Raw genomic sequence first — 12,458 nt, forward strand, 5'->3', positions numbered from 1 at the left:
CCACGTGTACTTTCTCTCTGTATATAGAACGTACACACAGTATGTATGAAACACACACATAAAGTGCGAAGGTGAGGAGATTTTTTAATTTTATTCATTTGTCAAAGGTTCAAAAGTCTTCCGGTTGCTGACTGTTGACTTACTTTCATACCCTCCCAGCGCGAGACTCCTCTGAGTGGTCTCAGGGCTCTCAAAGTCCGCATCGAGCGGAAGGCCGGGATGTCAGCGACGCCCGCCCAAGTCGCAGCCGAGTTGAGCAGCGAAAGCTATAGTGATGTTTTTTTTTTTTTTTTTTCATGGAAAATATATCGTCCACTGTTAAATTATTTCATGGTTTTATTTGAGTTGCTAGTATGATAATAACCCTTTTGATTGGACAATTTGTTGTGTGCTTTTACACATTCAGGAACAACGTATGGCTCTAAAGTTATTGCTTTGATAGTATATCTTACTACTGTCTGTGTTTATCTATCCAAAAAACAAATTTTCATGGTGTAATTTTTTTTTTTTTTTTTTTTTGTATATATATATATATATATATATATATATATATATATATATATATATATATATATATATATATTTTTTTTTTTCATACCAACATAAGTACGAATTAAAAAATTTGTTCTTTTGGATAAATATACTTATTTTCAGTAGGTGAAATAAGTGAATTTCCAGTTACCTCGTTGACGACGTAAAATCTTTTTAAAATCATACTTATTTAATAAATTCGTTGGTTTCTTGAAATACTATAATTATTAGAATAAGATGTAACTCTATTTGAATATATTGACGCATATTAAAAAAAAAAAGATTGTAATTTGATGTATTGTTATATTATCAAAAATTGCATAAATCATCATGTGATCAATCAATGATGAAGAAAAACGAATAAATAAAAAAATTCAACTCACCATGACAATTATAAAATCAAGCCAACACCAAGCGTTCGTGAAATACTTTTTGAAGCCCAGCGCCAGCCACTTGATTAACATCTCAAAGAAGAATATGACGGTGAAAATACGATCCATATAATACAATACGTCCTGTAGGATGGGCCTCTGCTGGAGATGAACGTCCTCCAACGCCTTTGTAAATTACACAGCAAGAAACGAGGTATCAATGAAATAATAAAATAATTACAAAAAAAAAAAAAAAAAAAAAAAAAACAAATAAAGGTAAACTCACGAGAGCCAAACTGCTAGTGAGAATCATGATAATGACGGCGGTTTCGAAGTACTTGTTCTCGATGAGCTGGAAAGTCTTGAGCCTGAGGTTTGCCCAGCTCTGCCAAAACGGGGCGTCGTCGTCGCCGGCGAGGAAGGGGAAGCGCTTGTAACAATTGTCCGGACAACAATCGGCCGGGTAGTCGTCCAGCTCCTCGTCCGTTCTTATCACACCCCCGGGTATACCCCCCTCGCCCTCGTCCTCTTCCTCCTCGTCCTCGTCGCCCTCGTCGTCCTCGTCGTCCAACTCTGGAATTGAAAACAATTATTGTTTTTTTTCTTTTTTCATCTCCATTCTGGTCCAAAAGTGGTCTGTTTGATTTTCATCAGTATTATCAGGGTAAACTTGGATTTGGCGTGAACGAACCATCTTCTAGGTCTTCTTTGCTCGCATCCTTCTTCTCCTCACCGTCCAAAGAGTCTATACTGCCTTTGTGACTCTCTTTGAACGAACGATTTTTATGGCTGCCGTACGATTTATTACTGTATCAACGACAAAACGGTATTTTTCAACGATTAAAAATCAGTGGTATTTTCTCATTGAAAATAAGTAAAATTAAAAAAAAAAAAAAAAAATGACGAACCTAATGGTGTCGTCTTCGTTGTGAATGAAATCGTCTAGTTTGAAGTCCCTGTGATTCATCGCGTTCACAAGGGCGTTCGTATTGTTGATGCACAAGTTTCCTCGCAATTTGTTTTTCAGGTCACCTTTTTTGGTACAAGCAACAAAGAAACCATTTGGATTCAATAAACGATAATCACAAAATTAATTTTTAAAAATAATACATTTTACACTCTAACAACAGTATTGCAAAAGTTATAATTAGTCAAGTGCTCTTTTTATCATTAAAAAAATTGTCAACTATAAGTTACAAAAACAATGGGTAATGACAATTTTGCATCAAAAATTTAAAGTCATAAGTAACGAAAGTTTCGTTACAGGACAAGTGTCTTAAAAACTATTTGCAACTCTGTTTGACAGTGTACTATTATAAATTCTAAAAAAAATGCAATAATTCCAAAACAAGTATTGTGCCTCGAAAAAACATTTGTACGGTAAATGTTAGTCGGAAAGTCAGAAGAGGTGGAAATTTAGTTGCGAAAATGTAAACTAAATCTACGAACACAAGGCACACGCAAACAAATCGAAATCGATGAACTCAAATTTACCTCTTGTCAATATCTGGCCATTTCCAGCGGCAAACTTACCGTGTATGGTAAACTCCATACCGTCACCAATGGCAACCTCAAACTGACTGTTGAGCTCTTTGACGCTTTTTTTGTCCCGATAAGCGTCCAGCTCACCCTCGGCGAATTCCATATTCGCGTCCCGATCAATTCCATCTGCAAAGTCAAGTCGGCATATGGTTTACGTTAATTTATTCGAGTGGCAAGCACTTGGTGCCAGGATTGATCGGTAAACGCTTTACAGTTCATCCCCTCAGTTTTTTTTGTAAGTAATATTAAAAAAAAAAAAAGATTGGAAAGAATTTATCTCAGAACTCTCAATTGCGTACATTTGTTTTCTTTTCAACTCGATCAATCCGTTTTTCATCCAATTTAGATGGTAACTTTTTTTTCACGTTACACGCGAAACCAACCACTCGCAATAGAAATTTCTGATGCATCAAGCATTTTTGCGAGCGCGCTGTAGAAATAAATAGGAATAGAGGACATGACAGCTCGTGGCGTGCAAGGTTGGCTACACTAAACATGCGCACATATTGAAGATTATGTAAAAAATCGTCTTGAAATGTGGGAAATCATTATTCCTCTTCGATAAAACCAAACCTCATTTCACACACTTGATACTGTACTTTTGACATTATAATATTACAAGACACTTTTTTCAAAAATCACACGCTCTGTTGCTTATCAAACGAATAATTATTGTTGGATCTCTTGATGCACAATACGACGTGCAGAAAATCACACAGACAATTTTGTGATAGGAATATATATTTCTCAAGTGTTTTTACAACTTTATTTTTAATACGTCAAAAATTCGTATTTTTGCGTTAAAAATTATCCGAATACAAAAATAATTTTCAACTCATTTTTCACTCTGACATGCATTTTTACAATCAACAGTGTTGTAAAATTTTCATTTGTACTTCAAAATAAGAGTTTAATTATGAAACATTCATCATTTATAGCGTAAAAGTTGACTGATGAGAGAATATTACAACACTGTAATTTATTTTCGATATTTTATTATTTAAACTCTACCAAGCTAATCAACTAATAGCTAATCATGATTATTTACGACATACTAAACAAACTTTTTTAGATTTATTAAAAAATATTACTCATAATAAACAAACTACTCGTGTGTATAATAACGCATCTGAAATAATTTTAGTATTGCTAGCAAATTGCGTCAACAATATTACATCCAATGCGTCCAAACCACTAAAAATGTCGGAAATAAATAGGTTGTATCATAATGATCTAGACTCACGCAACAATGAAAAACAAAAGTTGATAAATAAAAAAAAAAGTAAATAATAATTATAAAATGTCAAAACATGCTTTAAAAATCCATGCGATAAGAATTAAAAAAATGTTATAAATATGCAAATGTATTGTAATGTAGATAGTGATATTATGTTATATATATATACTTCCGATTGATCGCTCGATGGCCTAAGCATTCTGGGGAGAGACGACGTAAATGAAACAAGAGCGAGTCGTGAGCAACATTGACAGGAGCAATGAAAGTGGTAAAAACTCATAGAGGTTTATGTTTTTTTTTTTTTTTTTTTTAATTTTCATCCCTAAATTTTAGATTGAAGTTAGGAAAACAAGACAATCTTCAAACAAAAGAAAAAAATGTATGGAACTGATTTTTTATGACACGTTTCTTCCTGAAAATCACTATAAAACCAAAGAAGAAGGATTATGGATTAAAAACTTGTGAATAATAAAAATATTAAAAATGATAAAGACGATACAAACATTGAAATGTAAAATATAAATTTCAGCATGATTGTTTATTTCACTTGTAAAGAAAAATATTATCAAAGTTATTCGATTATCATACATGTAAATGATAAATCTGAAACTTGGTTTTTGAGCTCAAAAATTATTTTTTGGCCAAAAATGGAGCAAACGTTTTTTGATTCTGTAAAATTAACCATATTTCCGAAATTTTTGGTCAACTGTCTGAATCAATCAAGCCTATAAATAATTACTGAGCTCTCGGTAACGAAATATCTAAAGTAATAGAAATCGAAACGTTGATGTTTGCACAACAAAACAGTTGAAATTTTATGATACGATTATAAAAGTATAATAAACTAAATGTCTCGCTGTAGAAACATTCAACGAGTTTACCAAGTACTTTCGATCGATTGTAACAGTTGGTATAATAAAAAATACGTAACAATGACAGTAAAGATAACACCAATCGTCTGTCATGACAAGTAACTGTCGAAACACCGGGAAAACATAAAGGACAAGATCATCCGAACCGATACACATTACGTATATAATCGATCATTAAAAAAAAATCCAACTTTGAGATCACGAAATGAAAACCAGTTATAAACAAAAAATCTGACGAATCATGGATCAATTGAAACAAAAGTCATGAGAAAAAAAAAAGAAAATGTAAAAAAAAAAAAAAAAAAAAGACAAGAGGAGGTAATATCAAGTTTGTAGTCGAGAAAAAATAAGCAGAGACAGTGTCACGAAACTACACAGCGCACACAGCAAGCGATCTGATTGGATATAAACCTTCTTTCCAACTGTTGGACGGTCCCTCACCTGGCGCCTGATCGGATATCTGGTTCGTGAATTTGGCCCGCAACATTTTAAGCACATCGAGCAGGCTGCGCTTTATCCATGCGATGAACCGGCTTATCCGATCGATGGCCTCGGCGATCTTGTTGGTCTCGCTGTCCGCTGTCGGGGCGGACAGATTACTACTGCCGAAATTTGAGAGCAGAAGCGCCAAGAATAAATTAAGAACCTATTTCGGAACAGAAAAGAACCCTTTTAGGATCATGAAAGTTAAAAAAGATTTAAAAAGTGTTAAAAAATTCGTGGAGTTATGTAAGTTTTTGCGTATTGCCCCATATAGCCAATTTGAATTTTCCGCCAGTTGGGAACACCGGTCCGAGCTCAGCTTTTCGCGGGATTTTCGCTTCCTCAAATTTTCGTCAACGAGCAAAAACGACAAGAGCGCGCACTGTCGAATAGGCGAAAAGATCTTGCCCTCGCTGTCGACAGCCATGGGAGTGGTGTATGCCATACCATGCCTGGATTGTAATCTCGTTTACTTCGGTCAGATGAAACATCCGTTGCGAGAAAGAGCCATGAATCATATGCGGGATTTGGACAACGCCGCGAAAACGCGTTCGGACAATGACGAGAATACTTATTTTACAAACATACTCCCTTCCGCGTCACGTTCAGACTACGGGGCACAAACTGGATTTTCACAATTCCAAGGTAATCGTGGAAGTGCCGGATGAGACAGATCGTTTAATCGCGGAAACGTACTTTATAACGAATGTCAAGAATGTTATGAACGAACATCCGTCAACCGTTGTGTCCCCCATGGAGATGGTTAAAGTTGTCGAAAAATATAATCTTTCTACAAAACTCTAATGAGAGAACAATTTTTACTTTGTTTTACGTAGATTTGTAAGAAAAATTACTCTTTATACGAGTGCGTAATTATGTTCTTTAAAACGATCGAAATGAAATATTTACACGGATAATCGAAAACGTAAAAAAAATAATCGAGGCGGAATTCCCTGCAACTATACACTTGTGATTGGAACTGCGATGGTTTCCGATTTTAGGGAAGCGCAGTGTAAAATTGTTTTTGTATTTTTTCTCATCTCAGAAAAAGATAAAAGTTGTCTAATTGCGTATTTTTTTTTTTTTTTTTACATTGTAACCCAAGCATAACGCTAATCACGTAATATAGGTGTACGTTTTTTCAACATGTAACAAAGATAAATATATAATTAAATACTATACGTACGACCAAATTGCCGATGACGACGGTCGCGAGGAAAAAGGGTATGCACGAGACGTCGCCCACGTGCATGCAGTCCCACATAGATTCGATCCATTCGCCGCACAACACTCGAAAGACGATCATGAACGAGTGCATGAAATCTGTAAAGTTCCAGCGAGGCAGTTCACCTCCGGGAAACCGGTCCACGTTGTCCGTGTAATTTTTTCCAAAAAGTTGCATGCCCATCACAGCGAATATGAAGATGATGATGCAGAGGACGAAGGTCAGGTTGCCAAGGGCTCCTACCGTTCGGCCCATTATAGAGATCAGCAGATTCAGCGTTGGCCACGACTTTGCCAGTTTGAACACACGGAGCTGCAAGCGATTTTTCTCGTTATCACATTCGTAAGATTGATGAATGCATACTGAGTACTCACCAATCGGAATGATCTCAGGACCGAGAGGCCTTGGACGCCCTCGAGACCGAGTTCGAGCAGTGATAGCGCTACGATGATGAAGTCGAATATGTTCCAGCCTTCTTGGAAGTAGTACTTTGGACTCATGGCTATGAGCTTCATGGTGGCCTCGATGGCAAACGTCGCGGTGAAGAACTGCAAGTGAGCAGTTGGTTCGTAAGTATACAATTATCTCAAAAAAGTGTAACTCGATCGTGCTCGAGAGCAAAATAGCTGTGAGAGAGTCGTTGATGTCTTTTATACTCGCGAGTGCAATGAAAAAAAAAAAAAAAAAAAAAAAAAAAAAAAAAATGCTCAGCAATTGGTGTGCACAAGTGCTTACGTAGTTTCCGGACTTGAGGATCTTCTCCATCTCCTTGTCCATGTCGTGGTGATCGAGGGCCATGAAGAGGGTGTTGACGACGATGCAGAGCGTGATGAAGAGCTCGACGAACGGATCAAAGACCACGAGTGCTATGTATTCCTGAAACTTGAGCCAAACCCAGCAGCAATCCCAGACGCAAAATATATCGATGCAGCGCAACAGCGCGGCCAGGGCTTTCTCTTTGAAGGTCGGGCCCTCCTCATCGTCGTCTGTTGGAAAGTAATAGATCGACACTGTGTAGACTGCAGGTTAGTAAAACTCGAGAATGACACCACTCTTTTTTGGGGAAAAGAGTTTTTTCTTCTATTGTTATTTTCATTCTATTTAGATAACATAATGAAGTTGATGCTTTGGTTCGCCGAGATTTGGAGATTGACGATTATGGATAAGCTGGACGTTTTTTTGGTAAATCGAGGATTAAGGAATTCAAAAGGGATATACGCGTAACATCTTTGAAGAAGCGATTCGTGGACGTGGGAGATTAATGTTCATATTTGTCATAAGTATAGTTTTTTTTTTTGTCTTGTTTAGTCTGTTTTTGACAGTTGATAAAAGCTGAGTGTTGAAGGTACAGACATGTTAATTAACGATTTCTACGAATAGGCTTTTACATTGCAGTAATTAAAATATTTAATTATTAAATTGCTACAGGTTACGTTACTCCAGTTTTTAGTTTTCGAGGCAACGTTCAATAATTTACCAATGCTTGTCAGTTATTTATTAACATGGCTTTACATTCTACAAATAAACAACTAACTATGATATTGAACAACATTTGTATTGTTTTTCATCAAATTGAAGTATATATGTACTGCTTGATTTCAGTTGAGAAACATGTGGTAATTTGTCGTGAAATGTAATTCGTGTAAGTTATTGTGTTTTTTTGAAAAAAAATAAAATTGTAAAAAAATTAAGTTGCTAATTATTGCAGAACAATAAAACGTGAAACTTTTCGAAAACCGATCAATTTGTTTGATAAACAAAGCGTGCAGAAAACTTCTTTTGAATAACGGATAATATATCGAATCCAATAAAGAATAAATGGTGAAAGCGTGCAATACTATTAGTTTTTCCGCGTTTTGAAGAATATTTTCTTGGATTAGTGCATTGCTTGTTATTTAATACTATGCAAAACAATGTTTTTAATTCAAAGGGCAGCTTGAATGCAACGAAAAATTCTTTCAAGTGCGAAAAATAAGCGTGCCATGCAGATTCAGTCAAAGCCAAGCCCCAGTGTTTAATAATAATAGTTAGCATACACTAGGAACGACGAAACAACAAAATGCTAAATTGAATAAACATCATCAGCAACTGATGAAAAAATAGAAAAAAAAATACGAGCAATGAGTAGTAGTGATGTTGATGATGCGTTTGAATCGAGTATGTACAATAAAATGTAATGGTCGAAGGATGAGTTAAATGTGACATAGTTTAAACAGCAAATTATGGATGATGAGGCAGATGAGGATGGCGGTGAAGACGATGATGAAGAATAAACTTTAGCATCACACAAGAAAAAAAAACTCCGATTTCCCCAAAAAATACAAACACCCATTCGATTTTTACGTTGCACAAAGGCGCACACATAATATAATATATGTACATACGCACTAATCACCATACAGTAAAACTGTGATTATAACTTCCATGATTATAACCAAAGTCGAAATACAATTGGTTTTAATTCTAAGTCTAATTTATAGTTACAAATAATTTGATGAGTAATTTTTATAAATGTATCGTAATCTAATCCACTAGATAGTTCTAATTCTAATGTTTATTTGATCCAAGTTTTTACATTACAACTTTGGCCTTGGTACTTTTTTATTTTAAAAGAAACAAATAGAAAAAAAAAGAAATAGTTACAGCAATCGACGCTTATATTCTATTGACAATCAATATAATTTACAGATTGAATTTATCGAGCAGTAAAATTAATAATCTCAAAAAATGCTCATCACGATGGAAAAATTGCCAACACTACAGTAACCACAAACAACTGACAAAAAAAAAAAAAAAAAAAAAAAAGAAAAAAAAATTATAACTCAAATATGCTTTGTAATATGTATATAAATAATACGTATCACCAATCAAACGAAATTGACTTTCATATTCGTGTAATACGAGGAAAAATATAAATTTACATGGTTACAGTAAAAACACATTGAAAAAATTAGTGAGCCTGTGTGTCGTGTACGTGTGCAAGATTAAAACTGTCATGTATGGGTAGTTTTGTTAAGGGGACGTCTGTCGGAGGGTGTCTAATTTTACCTCCTTGATCCGATGTTCGACTTTGCCGACCAGCAGCTTGCTCGATGATGTCATTTAACACCAGAACATCTAAGAAAAAAAAAAAAAACATTGACTTTTACTATGAATTTTCATGGAATAAACAAATAAACGACCAAACCTTTCATATCGACGACGGGCTGTTGCTGCGTGGGTTCTATAAACGGATTGTCCTGCTGCTTAACTTTGCCAAGCGGATCGTCCGTATCGCCCTCCTGCAAATAAACAAACGAAACAAAAACAATAACCCCATGAAAGGCTCCATTCCGAAATGCAAAGTGGAAAAAATAAACTAAAAATAGAAAAACCCGACTAACGTAATGGTGCTTCTGGTAACTGTCAGCCGTGGTGACCGAGTGGCCATTGACGGAGGGCGGTCTGGCGGACCTGCTGCGCAACCTGCTCTCCTTGGTTGCGCCGGGACCACCGAGGAGGTCGCCGTGCGAGGTGTACGAGAGCCTCGAGGCGTGAGATGTGTAGGACGAGTGCCTCGAGCCGAGGCTGGTGTAGTAGACGGGCACGATGATGGCCCCGTTCTCCTCGGACAGGGGCGTCACGGCGTTCGAGTCGTCCGCGTAAGGCAGGTGCTCCTGGGCGTCCTGGTACGTCGACAGGACCAGGGGCTTGCGATCCCCACCCGGTGGGCCCACGAACCGGCCCCGGCCGTTGCGTATCGTGAACTGGTGGCTGCCCCGGCTGCCCCGTCGGATGTTGAACGGACTGCCCGGTAGGCTAAGGCTGGCCTGCGAACACTGGTTTTTCGATGAGGTATTTTTTTTTCTTTTTTTTTTTAGTGGGGGCTTACATTCCACTGCGAATGAATCCTTTGGAGAGCGGGTCCCTTGGCTACTTACTATGTTTTTTTTTAACTAATCTCGAATCAAATGGCTACTTTGAGGATCATACGATGGATTACTGTTTGCGATTTAGATTAAATGACGATGATTCGCTTCGAATGTGAAATTTAACTTTCTGGTGGACACTCCGAGTGACAAATGGATCTCGATGTGGATGAAATTCGTCTCCAAAGGATTTTTCGCTGGTTTGAAGGCGTTTTTTTTTTTTGGTTTTTTTTTTTATAGTCGTGTACATTTTATTTACATGGATTTTCAGTGTGTTTTTAGTACAAATATAATTAATAATAAAAAAAAATTATTGCACAGCAAAGCTAAAAATTTTAAGAAGCAGTTGTGAAAATTTAATGTAAAGAATGTTTGTTTATTAGCTAAGCTACTACATGTCTAGGAAACTGGTTCGGTTACTATTTACATTGATTCGCTGTTATTAGTTCACTAAAATTCACATCTCTTAAGTACTAAGATGTTTTTATCTTCAGTTCATATTTATGTAGGTATATTCGTGTCAAACAATATTGCCATGTTCTGAGTTTTATCGTCCCTCGAATCAACCTTTACATAATCATAATGTAAATCACGTAAATAATGAGTTAAAAAACATTTGTTTATCACGAATCGATGTTAAAAGCTTTTTTTTTAATCAAGTAAAATATAATTATCAACTCATATTTTCAAGTATACCCAAATGAAAAGAAAACATGATTAAGTAATGATTGATAGTCGAAAGGCATGAAAAGAAGCGCGTGTACGTATACACACACTCGTAGAAGGATCTTTAGTCTGTGCAAACACAACGCTAGTAAGTACACACTTATGATGTACACACATGTATATTATATACAGCGTCGTACTGTCTGTGACAAAAAGTGAGAGACACCGAATTTGTATTCCACGTACCTCTTTCAGGCTATCCTGGTAGGCATAAGTAAACTGGCCATTAGCGGCGCGAGCGACCTTAGGAAAAAAAAGAACAAGAAAAAAGACATCTCCTACCGGATCTTTTGTATAAAAACTTTATGATCTCGATTTTTATTTTTTTGCTTTCTCGAGTCAAGTTTTTCTTTTTTTTTTTTTTTTTTTTTTTTTACTTTTTACTGCAAGCATTAAACTTTGAGTTTCTTATAAATCTTTTGATAAACAATAAAAACAACAACGTTGGACAATAACGTACGTAAAAAGATACATCACATAATCTGGCAGGAATGCTCGACACATAAAACATAGTTGTACGACGAAACAAATACGATTAGACCAAAGAGATACATTTCTTGGCATACTCCAAAAAAAAAAATAATAAAATAAAATAAAATAAAAACGACGAGATACAACAGATGTGTGGAAACAGAGTAAGAGCAATCATAATTTTTTGACTGCTTTGCTGACGTATACGCCTTTTTACACCTTAATCAACAAAGAACATGACTTTTCAAGAGTTTTTTCATGCAAGAGTTACAAACGAAATACTATTTTATTAAAAAATGTAGGTAGAGGTACATTTACTTATATATTATATTGTTTTTAACTAAATACGTGCAGTTACTTTCAAGCAATTTTTTTGACCTTTGGGTGTAGCACACAATTTTTACATATTTTTATGTTTAATGTGTTGGAGATTCTACAAAAACTCATACTCAAAATTTCCCAAGTTATAAGTTGGGTGTAAGCAATTTTTCCGCTTTTTATAGCTTTTACTGCGTTACAATATTATCTGGAAATTGAATGGATTTTTTTTTCCTTTAGTGAAATTTGGAAATTTAACAATACAGTTTAAAATATTTTTCATTTATTTATTATCAAAATGTTGAGTGTACTCGACACAAGAGCTCTCTAATTCAAGACGAATCCACGCTCGGAAAAATAATAACACCTAATATTCAAAAGTGCAATCCTCGAGGAACAAAATGCGAAAGAGGCCTCGGTCATTGCAATCCCCAGTACCAAAGTACTCGAGTACTGCGAAAGAAAAAATATATAACATGACACATCCAAGCCGATACCCCCGCTACTTTGAATATTACGCCGTGCACCTATAAATACATATATAATACGTAAGCACAGTTGCTGCCGCCGCCGTCTGACCATTGACCGACTTTATCTACTGCTCTCTCTCTCTCTCTCTCTGCTCCGATTCGAAGCTGCTACTTTGAAATATTAAACGAGACCGTAATTTATTATTTCGCTCGGCAATATATATCTTTTTCGATGAATTATTGTTATTTATACCTCTTGTTTCCCTCGCTCGGTGGCGCGCTAATAATTGAAATACTCATTTCG

The 12,458-nt window shown here is 35.8% G+C and overlaps 1 protein-coding gene across 2 annotated transcripts in view; it reads right to left on the reverse strand.

Moving 5' to 3' along the window:
* Positions 1-12,458, reverse strand: part of para (sodium voltage-gated channel paralytic) — a 75,314-nt gene that overhangs the window by 10,893 nt on the left and 51,963 nt on the right. The window contains exons 14-26 of one of the 2 annotated variants that reach the window (XM_089594418.1): positions 11,082-11,138; positions 9,645-10,070; positions 9,449-9,542; positions 9,310-9,378; positions 6,997-7,271; positions 6,636-6,809; positions 6,223-6,573; positions 4,965-5,199; positions 2,436-2,570; positions 1,811-1,934; positions 1,594-1,709; positions 1,189-1,475; positions 915-1,088 (exon numbers count right to left, since the gene is read on the reverse strand). In XM_089594418.1, the coding sequence (XP_089450544.1) occupies positions 915-1,088; positions 1,189-1,475; positions 1,594-1,709; positions 1,811-1,934; positions 2,436-2,570; positions 4,965-5,199; positions 6,223-6,573; positions 6,636-6,809; positions 6,997-7,271; positions 9,310-9,378; positions 9,449-9,542; positions 9,645-10,070; positions 11,082-11,138 (2,517 nt within the window). Of the gene's footprint in view, positions 1-914; positions 1,089-1,188; positions 1,476-1,593; positions 1,710-1,810; positions 1,935-2,435; positions 2,571-4,964; positions 5,200-6,222; positions 6,574-6,635; positions 6,810-6,996; positions 7,272-9,309; positions 9,379-9,448; positions 9,543-9,644; positions 10,080-11,081; positions 11,139-12,458 lie in introns of both variants that reach the window. The other variant, XM_089594423.1, reaches the window with a different exon arrangement.

The sequence above is a fragment of the Copidosoma floridanum genome, unplaced genomic scaffold (assembly GCF_036245765.1).
Source record: "Copidosoma floridanum isolate Cflo_tuat_1 unplaced genomic scaffold, Cflo_Japanese_pri ptg000001l, whole genome shotgun sequence".
NCBI classification, from domain to species: Eukaryota; Metazoa; Arthropoda; class Insecta; order Hymenoptera; family Encyrtidae; genus Copidosoma; species Copidosoma floridanum.